Source organism: Cetorhinus maximus, chromosome 19 (assembly GCF_964194155.1).
Source record: "Cetorhinus maximus chromosome 19, sCetMax3.hap1.1, whole genome shotgun sequence".
In the NCBI taxonomy this organism is placed as follows: domain Eukaryota; kingdom Metazoa; phylum Chordata; class Chondrichthyes; order Lamniformes; family Cetorhinidae; genus Cetorhinus; species Cetorhinus maximus.
Window position 1 is genome coordinate 27470715 of NC_135897.1, and position 21735 is coordinate 27492449.

Consider the following 21735-nt stretch of genomic DNA (forward strand, 5'->3'; position numbering starts at 1 on the left):
AACTGGAGAAATTAATGGGACTGAAAGCCGATAAATCTCCAGGACCTGATAATCTACATCCCTGGGTACTAAAGGAGGTGGCCATGGAAATAGTGGATGCATTGGTCATCATCTTCCAAAGCTCTGTAGATTCTGGAACAGTCCTGGCAGATTGGAGAGTGGCAAATGTAACCCCACTATTTACAAAAGGAAGGAGAAAACAGCGAATTACAGACCAGTTAGCCTAACATCAGTAATAGGGAAAATGCTAGAAACTATAGAGGGTGTGATAACAGGACACTTAGAAAATATCAACAGGATTAGACAAGTCAGCATGCATTAATGAAAGGGAAATCATGTTTGACTGGAATTTTTTTGAGGACGTAACTAGCAGAATAGATGAGGGAGAACCAGTGGGTGTGCTGTATTTGGATTTTCAGAAACCTTTCGATAAAGTCCCACATACAAGGTTAGTGTATAAAATTAAAGCATATGGGATGGGGGTAATATATTGGCATGGATTGAAAATTAGTTAGCAGACAGGAAACAGAGTAAGAATAAATTTGTCCTTTTTTAAAAAAGAGTGGCAGGCGGTGACAAGTGGGGTACCGCAGGGATCAGTGCTTGGGCCCCAGCTATCACAATATATATCAATGATTTGGATGAGGGAACCAAATATAATATTTCCAAGTTTGCTGACAACACGAAACTTGGTTGGAATGTGAACGGTGAGGATCGTGTTAAGGGACTTCAAGGCGATTTAGACAAGTTGAGTGAGTGGGCAAATACATGGCAGATGCAGTATAACATGGATAAGTGTGATGTTATCTGGTCCAGTAGGAAAAACAGATTGGCAGTGTTATTTAAATGATAGATTGGGAAATGTTGATGTACAAAGGGACCTGGATGTCGTTGAACACCAATCAGTGAAAGCAAGCAGCAGGTGCAACAAGCAGTTAAGGGGGCAAATTGTACGTTGACCTTCATTGCAACTGTGCTTGAGTACAAGGATATCTTACTGCAGCTGTACAGGGTCTTGGTGAGACCACACCTGGAGTATTGTGTGCAGTTTTGGTTTCCTTACCTAAGAAAAGATATACTTGCCTTAGAGGGAGCGCAGCGAAGGCACCAGACTGATTCCTGGGATGGCAGGATTGTCATATTAGGAGAGATTGGGTTGACTAGGCCTGTATTCTCTCATTGAAACGTTTAAAATTCTGACAGGGATGGACGGACTGGATGCAGGGGTGATGTTTCCTCTGGTTGAGGGGGTCCAGAACAAGGGGTCAGTCTCAGGATACGGGGTAGACCATTTAGGGCTGAGATGAGAAGCCTCTTCACTCAGTGGTGAACTGATGAAATTCTCTACCACAGAAGGCTGCGGAGGCCAAGTCACTGAACATGCTTAAGTAGGAAATAGATGGATTTCTAGACTCTAAAGGCATCAAGGGGAATGGGGAGAGAGCGAGAGTGTGGCATTGAGATAGAGAATCAGCCATGATCATATGAAATGGCAGAGCAGGCTCGAAGGGCTGAATGACTTACTCCTGCTTCTATTTTCTATGATATAATTCTATGATACTTGTCAAAGTAAAACAAAAAGGAAATTAAAGTAAAAATGAATAAATTTGAATTGGAACAATGAAGCGATTGGGAGTAATAATACTTAAGAAGAAATATCCACAAGTTGGATACAGTTAAAAAGGGAGCTGGGGGGATCTTATTGCCAATTGTAAAAGAATGTTATTGAGTGAGGTAATCTGTAGTGGGGACTGACATTGCAAAAGGAATGTGAGCCTTGTTGACTGTCTATTCACATTTTAGGGAAAAATATTTACCCAAATGTAAAAACTACTGGCAACCAAACAGAAATTGCATATCAGCCATCATCCATGCTCTTCTGGAGTGGTGGAAAGAGGAAACAGAGCTTTAAAAACAATGGTGAAAAAGTTGTGTACAGATTACCCCACTCAACGGTCTAAGATGTTACTTCTGTGAAAGGCAAAAGGTAAAGACAGAAAATGGTGCCAAATTAATCAGTTAAAACTATGGATTGAGTAAACACTGCACTTTTGATTTCTTACAGATACATATCCTGATATTACACTTCTGGATATCCATGGCCTGGCTGAACTTCTCCTTGAGGATCAATGTCCTATAAACAAGAATAGAAACTCTGGAACAGCACTACCGCCTAAGGAACTATGTGAACAAAGTAATTTTGGCAATTTTGTTGGATGTCAATGTAACTACTGCAACTTGACTTTTTTGTGACAGATGTGATTGGGCCATGAATGGTATCAAGAATGATTTACGTTCGAAGAGGGTGAAGGACTGAGAATTTAATGCAATTGCATGAGTTTTGGAGGCATGATAATACCGGCATTCACATTGGGTAATGGAGTATGTGCTGGATCAGCAGGGCAGAAAATGGGAAATCCTTATACTAGTAAAGATCTTAAGACACTAAACTGGCCTAAACTATGTAAAAGACATCAGGGAACAATTCAATGCTGCACAGATACATTAAAACGTAACATCCATGCTAAAAGTCTATAATCCAGTTTACACTGGGGTCAGAGAGAGGTAGGAAATCTAACTAAGTGCCCTAGAATAGAGGATGGGCCAGGCAATGGGTTAGTGGCTACCTGAGCATACAAGCAACTGTACAATAACAGAATATGAAATAATGCCTGTCCTCCTACAATTCAGACATTCCCCTTCCTAAAAGTTTGTGTTCCCAAGAATATTAGGAAAGTTATGATCAGTTAATGCCAAAAATAATAAAAGGATTTCATGAACAAGAGCTATGCCCAGAGTGGATGGGGAGAATAGTCAGATTTAGAAAGGTTTGAGAGCATGAACATAACAGAAGAAGCTAATGGTGATGGGAAAGGTCAGGCTACCATAAACAGCATAATTTGGGACAAACAGGGAGCTGAGAAAGAAACCGCTAGGGCCATCACATGTAGCTCCCATACATGGCACATGCTGGATCAGGTGGCAAAAAAAATCCTGGAAGACACAGAAAACAACCACATTCCAACATGTCAACAACACCATGCTTAGAACATGGTTTAGAGGGAGATGGTGTGGAAGAAGCGCAACAACTTGGGTTATCCTATCTAGTGACAGGTGATTGGGAATATCATCATGGAACTGTATTACCTGTGATACTACGGTTATTTATTTTAGAAGGTGGCACTGAATGGGAAGTTCACAGAATAGAATCCATTGGTATCTGGGATGACAGGATCCATGTATCCCACATATCACAGCTAACCACCTTAATTGGTTGAGGATAGTCCAAATCTTGAATGTTACTCAGAAAACAAAAATGGCGGTTTCATGTGTCATTGCTCTGTTAGGAACTCAGAAAAATGAACTTGTGGGTTCACTTTAGATCAAAGATCACCAACTTGTAAAATGAATTTACAAAGGTGGGAAGAGGTTAGAAACAAACATGTATACGTTGGCAAAGGAGTCTATTGGGGACGTGGTGGCATAGTGGTATTGTCACTGGACTAGTATTCCAGAGACTCAGGGTAATACTCTGGGGACCTGGGTTTGAATCCCAGATGGATAAAATTTGAATTCAATAAAAGTCTGGAATTAGAAGTCTGATGATGACCACAAAACCATTGCTGGTTGTTGTAAAAACCCATCTGGTTCACTAATGTCCTTTAGGGAAGGAAATCTGCCATTCTTACCTGGTCTGGCCTACATATGACTCCAGACCAACAGTAATATGGTTGACTCTTATATGCCCTCTGGACAAGGGCAATTAGGGATGGACAATAAATGATTTCATATTTCCAGTACCCACTCAACATTGAAATCAGAACTGATTTTGGAATGCAGGAACAAGCATTAAGGGCCATAATCCAGCTGGGCCACTCCATATCCCTGAATTTAAAAGATAATAAAAGGACTGAGGCAACAAGGTAATGAGACACGAGAGAAAGGGATTAAGGAACTAGATGAGAAAAGCCACTGATGGCAGACTGATGTTAATGCAAGCAAACGGCAGACTGATGTTAATGCAAGCAAACACCCTTGGCTCAGAACTACTTCCACTATTTTTGTACTGCTACAATTGATAGCCACAATTGGCATTATTTTCATCCTTTATTACTTAAGGTTATGCTTTTGGCTTCTTTCGTAGAGTGATCATTATGGTCTGCATGAAGTCCTCTGATTCTCTTGATAAGTAAATATCTATGCAGGAATGTACATCCAAAATGTTCTGAGTGCTTCTGATTACAAGCCTTAGGTCTTCGCAACATTCAGGCTAGTTTTTGCTTTCAGAAAGCTCTACAAGTGAAATTATACAAGCATTCAAAAACATTTTATATCGCAGAAATGTAAAGGGTAAGGGCCTAAGGTTTTTTTTAAAATAAACACCTTAAAAAACTTTAATTCATGAATTGAACTCAGGATTGCTGTTAGAATCATAGAATCTCAGAGCCTGCACTAGCTCTTTGAAAGAGCTGCCCAATTTAGTCCCACGTCTCATCCATTTCCCCATAACCCTGCAAATTAGTTATTTTCAAGCACAAGGCCTTTTGAAAGCTCCTATGGGATCTGACTCCATCATTCTTTCAGATAGTGTTCTAAATCTTCACAACCCCCTGAAAACATCTCATTTCCCCTCTAATTGATCTGATTACCAAACCACTTTCCAAAGGATGCAGTTTTTTCTTATCAACATTTCTCATAACTTTGAATACCTCTATTTGCTCTCCCCGTAACCTTCCCTGCTGTAATAATTTCCCTGCTTTTCTATTGAATGCCATTATTTACAATGCCAAGAATCCCTTATACTTATTAACTTGTCGTGTCTTTGGATTTGTCAATATGTACCCCCAGATCCCTCTGCTTTTGCACCCCTTCAAAATAGTACCATTTAGATTTTACTGCCTGTCCATGTTGTTTCTTCCAAAGTGCATCGTCTCGGACTTAACCACACTAAATTGCATCACATCTGGCTATTTCAAGTTTATGTCCTAATGAAGTCTGCAATTGTTCTTGCTATACTGTCCAAGTTTTGTATTATCCACAAACTTCAAAATTGTACTGCCTATACCCAAGTCCAGGTTGTTTATAAGTAGCAGTGGTCATAATATCCAGCCCTCAGCATACCTCTTGTCAGAAATAACATCTGTTCACCACAACTTTGTCTCCCATCCCTTACCTAAATTACTTACACAAGTTAGCATCACTCCCTTCATCAAATGTGTTTTTTGAATAAGTTTGAACATGATACTTTATCAAAATTGACGTTTGAAAGTCCACATATATGTTTACTGCACAGTTATTCAACTGTTATTTCAAAGAACTCAAACCGGGTTAATCAAACATGATTTGCCTTTAACAAGTCCGTGTTTTCCCAAATGAGAATTAATGTTGTCCTCGGCAATGGTATCTAGTAGTTTCCTAAACTGATGTTGGACTGATTGCCCTGCAGTTATCCCTCTCCTTCATCATCCAGTCCTCTGGCATCACTCCTATAATTGAAGGATTGAATTTATACTATCCCCACCCTAGCTTCCTTCAGCAAAGTGCCATACATCCTATCTGGACTGTGCGGCTTGTTAACTTTGAATGAAGCACCTCATTTCTATCTAACATCTGAAAACTTCATCAGAACAGGAAATATAACCAGGGGATACAAAGTTAAGAAAAGAAAATGGAGCAAAACTGGTACATAAATCCTTAAAAAATGGGTTTATCAAATAACTAAGCAGATATGAGAAATCTAATAAATATACATATGGAAATGTTCATGGTTCTTCTAACAAAGTCTGAACTTGCAGTAGGAACTGATACTTTGTTGGCTCTCAGGTGACAGCCCTGAAGGAACAGCAGTTCTATAAAACTGAAATGGCAAGTAATCAACAAAAATAAGGTATCAGATCTACAATTCTTGTTCAGGTGTATTCCTTTGTTAAAGTTCTTGTTTTTTTAAACTAAAGTTTTTCTCTAACTTGTGTTAATATTGATTTATTTTGTGCTTAGTTATTGTAGTTCTAATTTCAACTGTTCCATCTCCCAGGACACTTAAGCAACAGTCATTATCAGCAGCACAGGGAGGTGTGCATCTATCCCATGTAGAAATTTTCTTTCTGCTGCATTTATTAGTCAATCTCTAATGGTCTTACCAAGCTGAGTCTCTCATTCAAATGTAGCCGATGCCCTGCTGTTGATGTTTTCACTGCATTGCGTCCTGTCCAAAGTTAAGGTAGCACTATACGCCTGTGAAGTTCTCACATTGCATCACATACCTAGCCATCTGTAATTCTAAAATGATGGAAATCATTGTCGAAATAAAAATGTTATATAGAATATTAAATTGAAATGACTTACCAAATCCGACTCAGTAAAGTATTAATAGCTATCAGTATTGAGTAAACTTATAGAAAAAGTTTGGAAAACATTACATAAAACAGGAATGATTAGCCATCCAATATAACCAAGCAACATATGAGTATTTCCTAATTAGCTGTAACGGAAAATTGTCATATAAACAGCAAGAACTATCTAGCAGATGGTTATAGCAGGAATTATTAGTCAGAAGCTCAGCAGATAGATGCTCAAGACTGACCCAAATTATGAAAGCGCGTCTGATTGGACAAAATGTATAATAAACAAGAGAACTGGAAAAATTCCAGCCAAATACAATCTTCTATTCTGGCCAGAAACAGCATGAGAGCAGTAGCCAGGGTAGGTCTTCGTTCAATCAAGGGTGCTACAACAGCAAGTAGGGATATCGGGTTCCAGTTCATGCTTTTAGAAATTAAAACAGTACTATCTAGCCTCCCAAATGCCTTTGATGTGAAACACTGATGAGCAATATGTGACCTTCTCTGGTATTGTAGATTTACAAATGTTTCTTTTCAGACACCAACTGGTGGTAAAACTAAATCAATCTTGTTTAATTGCAAAATAAACCACAGGCCCTAGCGCCCATTGCATTTCCCTTTCCAGTTCCTTACTTCACACTGTTTAGTACTGGTGAAAGAACAAAAATCCAATCCATCACTAAGGCCACCTATTTCCATCTCCACTATATCATGGCCATCTTTCTATGCCATAGCCAATGAAATGCACATCCATGCCTCTGGTGAAGAAATTGAACCGAATAGTGTCAACCTCATCACCAGCTTTTACCTGACAAATTGTAATTCACCCGAAATGAAGCCACAAGAAAACTATTCCGCTCACCTACAGCTTGTAAGCTTAGTTACTGATTGTATCCATTTCTATTGACTTCTGAAGTTTACAAACCTTCAATGTTGTCGTGCCATCCTGCTTTTCAATTTAAAGTGAGTGATCAATCAGGATTGTTGCTGACGGTCAGATCCATTCATGCGTATTTTCCAAAAAGAGGGGGCAGGTGAGAATAAAATACATATGAAAATGCCAACAGCTGAACAATTGAAACAGAATATAGTGCTTAGGAAGGAACTTGCATTTATATGGCATCTTTCAAATCCACAGGGTATCCTTAAGAGCTTCATAGCCAATTAACTACTTTTGCAAAAACAGTCGCTAAAGATCTTTTAGGTAAACATGGCAGCCAATTTGCACATGGCAAAGTCCCTGATATACATGTACATAAAGATTTGCCAACACAGATAAGACGACATATCCTGGATGATCTGTGAACAATGCCTAGCACAAAAAAGCTACTGACATATTCAGAGCATTACATACACTTCAGTTAATTATGCCTAACAATCTCAATAGTTACGTTTTGAAGACTGGATAAATTTATAGCACATGGTTCCTTTAAATTCAAAAGTATATTACAAGTTTTGTAATTAAATGAAGGGCTTTAAATACAACTTCACTAGTAATTAAAACTGTCACTCCAACTGCATGTTGCAGTTTTTCAAACTACTTATAAAATGGGCAAAGTTGCATCTGAATCAGACTGTACTCAAATTCAAAATGACATGTGGCCTTCATCCAAGACTTCCAGGTCTAATTAAGTATTTAGTATTCCACTAACATTCAAAGCTGTACAAAACAGCAGTGAACACATCTAATAACTGTGATATACTGGATGAATTTTATAACTGTTACCTGTTATAAATGAAGCATTAAGATAAAATCCTGGCTCCAAAATTACCGGTGGCAGAAACGATGGAAAGCTTAACTTCCTTGCCCCTGACCATGGTGGGGAGGCAGCAATTTAAATTGAGACCAGATAATGGGATTTCACCCTGTTTGCATTCGTCCTTGCCCTTCCCCCACCCTTCCTGGTCAATGTAATGTGATATAGGGGCAGAGTTGATAACTCTCAAGCTTCTTTGGAAAAATTCAACCCATATAAAAGGCTCAAGGGGACTTACACCAGTTTTCCTTCAGAGACCCCAAAAGCTCCCAAGAAAAAGTTTACAATCCCATAGTTGATCTATAACTTTTAAAAATTCCTGCAAGTTGTACCATAGGGAGGAAAAACTCACAAGGAACTTGTCTTTGGCGCAGGAACAGCTTCAGCATCTGTCAGAATAGCTGAGCACTGCCCTGATGTCTTTGTTGTACCCACACTAATCATTTAAGACTCCATCCTTGGGATCTCTGGCCTGAGACTGAGGGTTCATTGCGCTACATATGCTCATGGATAGAACTTCCAGGAATTTTGGGGCTTCAATTTCTTCTGATGGTTTAGCGAGCAAAAAAGACCACTCTGTGGCACTATACCAAAAGGTCCCAACTTTAATCCTCAGTCTGTGCCAAGTTAATTGACCTCAGCTGAGGCAGCAGGTGGGAGGCCACCATTAAAGCTCAATGCTCTGTGTTAGACAAAGGAGAAAACACCATTCCTATCAAAATCCATGGGCCTCTGCTGGAAAACAGAGCATGCACATCAGATTCAGCTGTGATGCTCACCACAGTCAGATAGTCAACAGCAATTGCTCGAGGGTCCAGTCCTTGTGGAATTGCATTCCAGAAAAGGTCAGCAGCTTCACAAAAGAAAATATCAATTCAATTTTTTTCCAGGACATAAATCTCATTATCTCACATTCAAGTATAATCTGTGGCTAGAAAGCAGGTGAACCAAACACAGGGATGCCACCACTGTATTGGAGGATGGTTGGGAGGAGATACTCAATGAAGCACCCTTCCATGTGGGTAAGAAACTGGCATTTAATTTTTGCATCCTAAGCCCCAAGAGGCAGTCAAGATTGTTAACCTACTGTTCCCGCATCAGCATGATGTAGCAGACTAGTGCTCCAAATGGTCCTTTTCTTATTTTGAGATAGTTTTTGTATCAACATTAAGAACTAATATATCTATAGGCTGCTGTTTTGAGGAGCTACTCAATCTAACAATACAAATGAGCTGAATTAATGTTGCCTTGTTGAAATGACAGTAAAGGACCCTCAATTAATAACATGTCAATATTAATTCAGCTCCATCAACACAGAATTCATGGCAACACAACCAGACTCAGTATTTATAACTATTTAAGGTTATCAAGAAGAAAAAAACATTTCATTTTCAGAAAAAGCTGGGAGCACTGATGATGATAACCCCTTAATAAAACATTTTGTTCTGCCTTATTTCTTTTTGGTCAACAGCCAATTATGCTTCCTGCCAATCCAAAATAAAAAAAATTGCAGGTACTGGACTGCAAATCCAGCGACTATTTAATCCTCTATCAAAGCTCATAACAGAACCAAACTGACCAGTTGTGCTATTATACACATATTTTGCATCTTTTGGCCAAAGCAGTAATTTAGCCATTGCATCCTGAATATAGCTAAACCAGAGTAGTATAAAACTAATGTATTTATTCAATACTTTCTCATACATGTTCCGGAAAAGCGGCAGTGAGTATACCAGCATTAAAAAAAATTAAGGAATTTTTTCTCTAGGTTCCTCAATGGAATCTGCACCAACTTTTACCACGAGTAACAGGAAATCAACAGTGTTAATACAGCTTCACAGCTTTGCAAAAATGTCACGAAATGGTTCCACGGACTTTCGTGTGGTTATATATCAGTATTTCTGTTTTCAATGCTCGAACAGCAAGCACAGAGTTCATGCGAGAGTTAGGATCAACCACCTACTCAATTAATGGAATTTTTTTGGTCAGCATACAGAAATCACATTACACAAATACAAAGAAACATAGCTTTGCTAAGACATTAATCTACCACGGACATAAAATATTAAAAAAAATGTAGGTGCCTTAGGTGCTAAAAAAGACAAGAAAACTGAAGAAGCATTTTCCACCATTTACTCTCATTATCAAAAATAGTTTTCAATTCTTCTCGCAAAACAAAAAAAGGAAAAAACAGAAAACAAAAAATTAAAGTACAGACTGGACACAAAACATCACATTATTCCTATGGCTTCAAAACACTACTTGACCACATTCACAGGATATGACACCAGCTACACTATAAAAACAAAAAGGTGCCATTCAATCTCCTTCTGTATGTGAAAGTTTTCCTGCACATTTACACTATGTGAGTAACCATTGTTGTGCATGCTATGTGCCAAACCAGAAGTGAGGCTGAGGAGTAATTTCATATACATCATTACAATGGTGGACAGTGGTACAAGCAGTTCAGCCACATTGACACATGTAACGGGATTAAGAGATATTAATGATGAAATACTGGATCTTTTTTAAAAGGGGCGTGAGGGGGAAGAGAAGAGCACATGCACTAGTCCCCATTTTTGAAGTGCCTTAGAAAATTTTATTGTACTGATTCTTTTCAATTTTAATGAACAAGTGGACCAAATTGCATAATTACACAGGTATTGGTTGTTTTGTTTTGCAGCTGACTTTGTGCCAATGTGAAACCTGAATTTGCCAATGTGGTCAGACATGCCAACAATTTACTGCCAGCTGCAGTACTAACTATCTGGCACCAGAAGCCACGGGTGCACTTCGTAAATATAGTACAAAATAAGTGCTGTGCTACCCAATGGCAGACAGCCAGTAATGCAGAGGCATTGCTATAATATGCACATTTGGGGTGAATCAATGTCAATTCTTCACCACGCTGCTTTTCATATCACCACTGAGACTGTGGAGAACTGTAGCCTGCATCCAGCATAGTAGCAGATTATTATGCAACTCTGAATTCATAACAGAATAAGCCCCTCAAATATTGTAGAGAAATGCTTGCACAAAATATTTCTGGCCAAATTAACAGACACCTGTGCACAACTTAGCTGACTCAATAAGCTTCATCTGTACACACTTTCGTTAACATAGCTTCAACACCCTCTTCAACTGTAGGCATCTAAGTGCATGTGCAGGGTGGGGTGGGGTCTTCCAGCAACCACCATTCATGACAGAATTACATATTGAGCACCAGATGGTTCTCCTAATGAAACAAGCAGACCTGAGGGAAGAAAATATATATCATGTGCGTCTATAAAGTGTCATCCTTATTTCTACTTGAATGTGTAACTACACAGGTGTAATGGGAGTGTTTTGCTTTGTGCAACTGATTCATGCTAATGCAGTCATTAGAAAATAATGAGGCATTTTGTTTTAAATATATTCTTGGGTCATCTAATGACATTACCAAAATAAAACAAAACCAATGTTTCTTTTGATTTAGAGAACACAAAAATAATCTGCATATAAAAAGTGACATTATATTCTACATGTAATTTTCTTAAACTGTTCGTACTGTAGTTCACCATTTTCTGCTTTTTTAAATTACACCTTAACCTTTTGCGATTATGCACAATGCATAAGCAGCAACAATGAGGTCAAATTTCTCTTGCCAAAGATTGTTCAGTATAAGTCACTTGCAACAGTTCATTAATTACATCTTATTCAACAAATTAACCTATTCCTCCTTTTTGGAGCCAGGCCTGATGATTTACATTTACTTCAAGTGATCTATACCCAAAGCACTACGGCAAGTTCAACTAAGTCTATTTTCCCCAAAAACAGAACTATAGCTGCCTTAAAGATGTAGCCGTCCCCATGAACAGGGACAAGCCTAAGGTCTACCAGATCAATTCCAACCTAACAGTCATATCTATAGTCAATAGTTTCATCCAAGCTTTTGTCGTCATGTGGACTGGCAGCTAGGAAAGTTGGTATGGGTGACCCCGTTGTCACATTGATGACACTTGCGCTCGTGCTTGCATTACGCACTGCGTTGCTGATGCTGGTTAGGCTGATGCCCACAGTAAGCCTGGTCTGCTCCAAGGCTTTTTCTGGCACAGCAAAAGCCTCCAATTTTTTTTCGCCATTGGCCATGTATGAGTTCTGGCAACCACGGCAAATGCAGTCCAAACAGGCCTTGCGATTTGAGTAACAAGGGCAACGTTGCCCACGACACGTAAGAACACTTGGGTTTTGTGTGGCACGTCCACACTTGCACCCCTTCTTCTCTTGGGGCTTTTTGTATGCTATTTTTGATGGGCTACCAGGCATAACAGTACTGCTATGAACTTTCTCCTTGGTTTTAGATTTGGTTGTTCCCTGCTTTACTTTTGAGTGTGATTTCTTTGCTCCATGTTCTGCGTGCTTTTTAACACTTTTACTGGTCGCAAGCAAGGATTTGCCCACTTTTAGTGTGCCCCCATTTGGCACTGTGACTACAGTTTCTGTGGACAACTTGGTCTCTCGTTTGGCAGGAACAGGAGCAGCAGCCCCTAATGTTGGGCCATGTATAATGCTGGAAATAGGTAGGGGTTGAATTTTTTCACTGTCACTCTCCGATCGAGAACGTTTCCGATTCCCTCGTACAATTTTAGGTGTTGCTGCTACACAGGGAATACCGTGAGGAGGTGCATTGCTGGAAACAAAAATACTGCTTTTAGGAGGCAAGGACATGGGTTTGGCATCTATAAGAGGTCCATTGGGTGTACTTGCCTCAGAAATAGGTTGTGAGTAATTGCTACAGGCCTCAAGATTATTTGCAACAGTTTCTAAGTCTTGAAATACATGTCCACCAGTAAATAACAAAGAACCAATCGGCTTTATGTCTTCACCATAACTGCAAATGTCAACTCCCACTACATCGACATTACTACAAGAAACTACTTCATTGACTGCCTGCAAGCCTTCAGAAATGTCTCTATTTTTGAAGTCCTCCTCAGTGCAGGATGTATTAAGCCTTTCTGAATTTTCCGAAGAAATAATATTTACAGTAAATTCACCAGCTGGAAGTCCATTGCAACCAGGCAACCCATTGAAACTAGAGCAGGTCAGTTCAGCATTACTTGAAACTCGTTCACTGTTTTGAATATTTTCAATGATTCGTGGTGTTGCTGCCGTTTCCAGGTCACTGGTGCATTCTGAGGTTGACGGGGTTGGGGAATTCGACAAATTTAAAGTACTGGTCAAAGCAGAAGTTCCTTGCCTCTCTTCGTCTAACGAGAGTCCCTCTTGCAGCAGGGTTAAGATGTCAGGAGCACCATCCATAACAGTAGCTAGATGCTGTGAAATTGGGGATTCTGCTACATATTCACATAGTTTCTTGTAGCAGCACACCAGGATGCTCAGTTGTTTATTTTCTTCAAACTGTTCATAATCTTTGCACCAACTACAGGAGGGCTTCATCATCATCTTTTTACCTTTGCACATTTTGCAGACATAGTGCTGGCAAGTGGAGTTTGTAGGAGCAATTGGTTCTTTTAGTAGGTTTCCTGTAAAAGAAAAAAGTATTAATTTATCTGGAAAGTACTGTTGATAAAATATGAAACTTCAGTAATGTATCATATTTAAAAGTTTTAATCTTCTTCAGTTTTGTTTCCCAACTATTTTCAAGACAATTTATCTCTTGCATTTTTTTAAGCAAACTGCTGATACATTACTGCTCAAACAATTCCCATGGCTATGTCTCTGCCCATTTGATAAATATATTTTCTCCCAGGGTGAGGGAAAAGGAGTAACTGGAGTAATAAAAGTAATCGGCATTTTGCACCTGACGCTTTGGACCTGGAGAGATAAACTGTTGTAGGGAGAAATGTGTGGAACATCCCTCCATTCATAGGAAGGAAATTAATACCAATACATGACCAAAAAAAATCTGGTTACAAACATTTAATTCACAAACTATCTGCATACTACAACCATGAAATCAGCTGAGAACTTCTATATTAGCAGCATTAGGCTATTTACAACTTAGAAAGAGAATAAGGAAGAGAAAACAGATGGACCATTTGAATACATAAACTATTCTTATGTAAATGAAAGCAACTTAAAAGTGAACAGTCAATCGTTCCCTTTTCCATGTTAAAGATAGCCTTGTACCTTTCCTTTCAATGTCACCTGCTTAAAAGAACAATTTAATTAGCATGCACTGTGTATGCATACATTTTAAAGCTATGCTCCCAACAGCTTTAGTCACAGATGATTTTCATGAGGATGCTCAAACGAACAATTCAATTAAACAAGAGAGAGACCAACTGGTTTATTAGTGTCATGTCCATAACTTACTGCCATTCTAAAATGACCAAGACTGCTGGAAATCATCTAAATTTCAGCTTTAAGTTCTCAATTGCTTACATAGCATTTGTAAAATTGATCTAACAAAGGACTTAACAGAACTATAGAAAATACAGTTGTTAAACATGTGTAATCAAGTGCAACATGCTATCCATTAAAACACAAACTGCAGCATTAAACAGTAATAACTCACTCAACCAACAGTGCACCAGCCATTTTACAAGGAAAATTTTAAATTTGATATTTAAATCCATGTTCTTAAATTGCAATGCTCCTCATAAGGGACAGAAGCTATTGCTTGTCTCCCTATTAAGCATAAGCCAAAACATCCTGAGACTTCCAAATCAGTCTCGAGTAAACATATCAGAGGCATTCATCAATGCCTGAACAAAATATGTGAATTCAGACAAACTTAAAAATGTAAAGAATATTTGGAAGCTCACATATTGAAACTAACATGCTAAACTGGTGTTGTTGGACTTACAGGCAAACTTTGTGAAGCAATGTATAGATAAATTCATTTCTTAACAATATAACAAAATTGTTTGGTGTTTGCACATTTAATGAAGCAATTTTAGTTCAAACAAAAAAAAATCAGAAATATGGGACAGCCATGTTTTTCTCAGCTAGTGAAAAGCTAAAGCATTTTTGCAGTTGATAGAAACACTATGCTGGCTACAACAATTAAAGTATTTTTATTTTGAAGCAGCACTCATAACATACGCTACAGCAGAGAAAAGATATCAGTAAATCTGTTTCCTTAGTGATAAAATCCCCAACAATACTCATCTTTTACTAACTTCATATCAATTTCCCTTACCAACGGGCAACATTTTCCAAACCCTGGTACAGCTAGATGCATCTGAAATACAAGTACATAGCTTCTACTAAAGAAAGTTAAACATGTACAGCAAACACTCAACTCACTGATGACATTCTACTATTGCACACAGTGAAAAGGTTGGCAATGGGTCTTCAGAACATGCTGGTAACCACTGTAACAATGTAATCGCACCTTAATTACTTTCACCTTTCTCTTGCAATACCAAGTGGTAGACAGTACACAGTAAAAGCTGGCAATGTAACCTTAGAACTCCCTAGGTTCCTCCAAATAACTCTGAACCAAGTAATAAAAGTAAAGAAACATTAACAATTAACAGCAGTAGGCTGTGCACCATAAGCTAAATCAATTCAATTCTTATTACAATCAACAACTACAAACTACAACGCAATTCTCTGGTGCGAGTGAACACTGCTGGAATACCACCCAATTTTGGACTAAATTTTTTTAAAATTCTAAAATAGCAATTGAAACTCAAAGATACAAAGGAATAGTGCATTCAGTTTTAGGCAATAAAACTCAGGAAAAATATATTGGCCTTGGAGGGATTACAGCAGATTCACCAGAATGATACCAGGGCTTCACAGGTTAAAAATGGGAACAGGTTGCATAAACTTGGTTTGTATTTCCACAAGCTTATAAAATTGAGGATGATCTAATCATGCTTAAAACGATAAATGGGTTCGATAGGGTAGATACAGAGAACAATTTTCTCTGCTGGTGAATCCAGAGCAAGAGGGCATAGTCTTAAATTAAGGGCTAGGCCATTTGGGAGGGAAATCAGGAAGCACTCGTCCATGCAAATGATAGTTGAAAATCTCAATATGAAAACTAAGCACCTTTTCTTCAATGGCATACAAGGCAGTCTCATTAATATGGTACTAAATATTTATGTTATACACACCAAATAAGATGCAACAGGCTGATCTACTGGACGTTTACTACAATCTTACAGGATTGTTAAATCAATTTCTTTATGTAACATATTTGTTCTGGTACTAGATTAATGTGAAGGGGGTACTAATAGCTGTTACTATGGCACCATGCCAACCGGATTGAAGGTTTTACTTTATTTTCACATTTTTAAATCTCAAACCTGTGCCTAATCTTAAAGAACTCAAATTGCCCTTACTTGGATGAAAATCAAGACTGCCTATTGCATCCCAAAGTTCTTAAAATTAGTATCAATATTATTGGGTTGATATAGCACATTCTGCCCATCGTGCCTGTGTCGGCCCTTTAAGTGAGCTATACAATTAATCCCAATCCCCTGATCTTTCCCCAAAGCCCTGTAAATTTTGTTTTTACAGAATATAATACAGAGAAGTGTAACAAGATTGCTTTAAAAAGTTGTTACAACTGCAGGGAGTAATTGTGGATACATTTTCTTTGTCATTTCTGATTTGGACTAATTGCGTACACATTTTGCAGATTATCTTTGCTATTTTCCCTAATGCATACTAAATGACCTGACTCTTGGCACTCTGCCTGGAGCTCGGCGCCCAAACAACGAAGCAGACATATAAACCATATCAGGCACTAACCAACTAGCTGCCTCTTACAAAACGACTTACCCAATCTAAAGAGAAAAGGTGGAAATTCTCTTCTTTTTTTAAAATTAAACTTAAGTTCCGAAAACAATTGACTGCAGCATGGTTCTGTACCAAGGAGATGAAGTTTCTACTTTATTCTATATAAAGGAAAACTAGCGTTGTCCTGATATTAGTATAGACAAAATGTAAAGGGTCTAAGTACACAGGATCTTACCAGATTCTCCTTCCTCCCTTCAGGGCACAATCTGCTCACCTCATGGTACTTAATTCAGAAGTCTTGTACTTTCCACAGGTTGATTTGGGGTTGAAGCCATTCCCCTGAGCTGTAAAAAGCTGCATTCACCATCCTCAAACTTAGTCATGGCACCTCAAGGCTCCCCTCCCCCAATATTGGTGGAGGAGGTGGGTTGTGAAGGGAAGGAAAGTGAAATATAAATATCCCCCTAAAATTGCAAGAAGGTCTCTCTTGCTCTCCTCCCAAGCCCATGTAAAATTGTGTCTCTCTCCCATCCAACATTGTTTATCCCCCAAGTGAAGTGGTTGAAGAGACAGAAATAAGGTCTTAAGCTGTAACTTTTCTGCAACCCCTGAAAGCTGAACCTTGTATTACCCTGCCAAATCCACCACAAAAACCACTTAATGTTTTCATGAATGTAGTAAGTTAGTGAATGAAACAAAATCAAAAAAGCAGACATACTGCAACAGAAGCTGTTATCCAGTGTTCAGATACTCTATATGTACAGGTCCAGAGATCAGACATTGCCAATGATCTCACTGAGGATTTAGCAGCAAGATAACTGTGCATCAGAGTTGATCTACTGATAAAGGGAACAAAACTGACCATCAAGAATGGCTCCATTCAAACTCAATTTCAAACAAGCCTGCAACCTACAACCTACTGTCCAAAAATAAACTATTCACACACAAACATACAAACACTGGAAACACAGTTGGGGCCCCAGAATAATTACAAACATTTAAAGACTAGTATCATTTCTCTAATTTACTTTTAATCTCCATCCTTCCTTCTGCCCTTAAGTAAAAGACATTTAAAGCATACATTGGAATGCCCGATTATCCATGTTCAATCATTTGTGTTTTACCTTAACCATTCATCAAAATTGCTATTATGGCAATTGTGTTATGATATTACATCTTTCTTTCAATAAAGCCATACAACAATCTATATTTAGCAGAAACAAATGGCAAACACTAGACAGCACACATCACCATGGACACTTAAATGTTAAAAAGTTGTTTTACTACAATTTGAAATTTGAATGTCTACATAGCAAACATTCTATATAAATAAAATTTAAAATATAACTTAAATGTGACCTTCAACACTACTTGCACTGTTTACCTCAAGAGTACCAAATTTCTCTAGAAATAACTGCAAGAGCAACACAATTAAAAAAAACTCAAGAAGTTTTCTATATGGGTGATATCAAGAGTTTTCATTGCTCTGCATGGCTTTTACTGAAATCCACTTTTAAACATAATTCCCCACTTTTATGCATTAAAAGTGCTTAGATGAGACCCAATTAACAGAATAAGGAATCAGTAAATATTTGGGAGTGCAGCAAGTTAACAAGTCAACAGACAGCCACTAATTGTCAGGGTCCAAGTGTACAATTCCCACACAACAAATCCAATTTTTGTATTATTAGTGGAGGATTCCCTATAAGCGAACAAAAATATTGAAGTAGAGAGCCTTTGATCCTTGAGTACCTTAAATCACAGGAGATGAAGAATAGGTTACTCGGAGGGCCAAACATAAAGAGATCGGGCGGGGGGGGGGGGGGTGGCGGGGGCAACACTTCCTCACCAATACGAAAAGAATACTCCGAAAGAATGCAGAAAATTGAAACTACTCGCATTATGCACTGAAGAACAAATTTCCTATACCTTAATCACTTCAAACGATCAGTAAATACACGGCCCTATAGAGCCTGAGATGCAATTAAGAGTGTGACATTTGTCAAAACCATAAAACTGTCAGGTTAACCATTTCACACAAGGTCATTCAACTTGATGCAATATTACCAAAGATGACAGAGGTTTTGATGTAATTTTCAGAATTAAATTGAATATATGAAAAGAATAAAAATCTAAAGAGGTATGACAAAGTAATGCATTGCTATAGGAACCGAGTTGCTCATTGGGTGAACTAGCTGCGTCTCCAGACCGAAGCTTCACAGCAAACACGTGTGCATGTTTACTTTTGGGCAGAATACAAGAACGTCCCGTTACTGTGGGCATGCATATTCCTGTACTCAGGTCAACTAACGCAGAATTGCAACTTTAACAAAGCTCAAGATATATCCAGGTTTGGTAACAAATGGCAGTGATTTACTTCAAAAGATTACCCAATTTGTAACCAGATTATAAGAGGGGTTTGCACTCGCCGACGCAATTGGCGGGGAGGGCGGGGATTTGAAACAACCAGGCTTCCCATTCAGATTTATACAAACAATAGCTGGTCAATTCCAAATAAGGAAAAGAAAAACTTTTCCTTTTCGAGTGTTTATTTGGAATTCTTACACCTGTTACTACTCGCAGATTAAATTCATTAATAATGTTGCTCCACATTAAAAACTTAGTGAATCATAGAGAAATTGAAATCATCTGTCTAAAAATATCATTAAATGGTAATGAAACCATCGATCTCTCAAAACACGTGGTAATTTATTTTCAAGCCAGAGAATTGCAAATTACAAGGCTACGAATTTATTGCTTGAGATCTCAGATTACAGAGAAATGAGCAAAGAATGGGTACAAACGCTTTGGGTGTTCAGACGAATAAAAGACATTCAAATAATGTCATCTTTGTACTTAAAGGCTTGAAGGGAAATTACGAATTGTGTTTGTGATCGATATTATAAAAAGCACAGACCTGTTGCAACAAAAATCAATGAACCAGTTCAGTAACTGTTTTAGCCATACTGAAGCACTCTAGCGCTGATTTAAGAAAGGCAGGTTTTAATGTGATCCGAGTTATGGGTGAAAATGTTAAATACAAACGGAGCTCCGCAGCTTTAACAACACTATAGACCTCTGCTGCAATGCAAACAGGGAAACAAACGAATAATGTAGCTTTCGTTATTCTGTTGAAAAGGACTCGATTATAGCCACTTTAAACTGTATTAAATTAATCGCAGAAAAAATGTCTTCGGCAAAGATAAAAACGCATGCATGGCACAACACTGTAAACAGTGAAGGCCTCTGCTGCAGTGCAAGATAAATCTGACCCAACTAGGGAAGGAAAAATATATATTTCTAAACATCAGTGTGCAATTAGACAATAAACTTATTCTAACTTGATGTACTTAAAGATTCAAAACTCAGTCAGGTTTCCGCGATAAGAATCGCGGATTCCAGTTTTACTCCTCGAATACTGTAAACGATGTAGGCCTCTTGCTGCAATGCAAAGAATACATCTCAATTCAAGCGAAGGGAGGGAAACCACGCCAGTTACACGGAGGAGGAGGAGGAGGAGGAGGAGGGGGGGAAAGAGGGGAGAGAACGTAACACACACACACACAATTTAAATTGAACTTGCACAATCTGCAATTTCCATCGAAAGGCTTTTTAAAAATTCAAATTCAGATGTAGCTCTATTGGTGAATAGAAGCAGGCCTCTGGTGCAATGCACAAACCCTTCCATACAGAAAACACATGCACTGGAAATGAGAGAGGGGAGGGAAAAAAATCAAGCTTAAAAATATAACAGTGCTCGTTATATAATTGTACTGATCCACCCCCTCCTTTTGTAAGGACAAATAAAGACAGCGAGTGGCTCCATTCCCTGTATTTTCCTAGAAGGGCTTCATTGCATTAATTTTTTTTAAGGAAAAGAAAAAAATGCTTCTAAAACACTCACCGCAGACACAGCAGGAGAGAGACTGGCGCAGGTAGGGGAGCAGTTTGTAGAGCTCAGAGAAGGAGCCCGGCTCCTGCGGCTCGCACTGCATGATGTAGCGACAAGTCGACACGTACAGGCTGGTGGCGTTGACCGGATTCATGGCGGCGACGGCAGCGGAGTCGGAGCCGGAGCGGGCCGGGCCGTTATGCCGAGGCTGCCGCCGACGGGGATATTTCCGATTCCTCTTTCTCCGACGCCCAGTTTCCGCGGCGGTGCCAACGTCCATTTAATTAGAGCGGGGTGTCAGCGGCGGCACCGCTGCTGCTGTTGTTGTTGTTGTTGTCGTCGTCCTGCTCGGCGGGCTGTAGTCTCCCAGGGCTCGCTTCCTCTCGCGGAGCCATGATACTAACGGTGCTGCTGGCGGCGGCGCTGCGGGCGGGCGGCGGAGAGCCTACAGTCCGCGAGCCCTGTCCCCATCCGCGCTGCGCGGGCTCCGGGCTCGGCGGCACCTACTGGATAACGCGCGCGCAGCGGGCCCCGGCCGCGCACCTCTCGCCATTCGCGAGAACTCGCCTCCGTCCCTCACACACCCCCACACCTTCTTCCTCGGAGCCCCGGCGGCACCCAGAAACTACGGACGAAATGGAGGGGAGGCGAGAGAGAGAGAGACCGCCCGAACGAGATGAGAGCTCAATCCCTCACAAGCCGCCCCGGGCCCGACATCGACACCATCATCCTCAGCCCCCGCCGCTGGCGGCTTTCCTCCCTCTCACGCCCGCTGACGGGATATATTTCCCCTCCACCCACCAAGTCTAAATTTTACCCAGATTCGGGAGGAAACGCCAAGGGTAGCGGCGGGTTTGGATTATTGGAGGAGATGCGGGGGGGTGGATTTTTTTTTAAATGGTGGAAACGTTCGTTTAAAGAGGAAAAAACGGAAAGAGCTCGAGCGCCAGTCACGTGACTGGTAGAAAGACGAAGGTAATCTTCCCAAATGCCTGATCGGCTTCATTTGTTTTCAAAAAGAAATTGACTCGCTCTCGATATTAATTAT

General features: G+C 39.4%; 1 protein-coding gene across 1 annotated transcript; it reads right to left on the reverse strand.

Moving 5' to 3' along the window:
• Positions 1–10217: 10217 nt before the first annotated feature.
• On the reverse strand, positions 10218–21630 carry msl2b (MSL complex subunit 2b). Its single transcript, XM_078563608.1, has 2 exons — positions 20700–21630; positions 10218–13620 (listed from the first exon to the last, which is right to left on the reverse strand). Exons 1-2 carry the CDS (start codon positions 20965–20967, stop codon positions 11990–11992), a joined length of 1899 nt encoding a protein of 632 aa, XP_078419734.1. The 5' UTR covers positions 20968–21630; the 3' UTR covers positions 10218–11989.
• Positions 21631–21735: the final 105 nt, after the last annotated feature.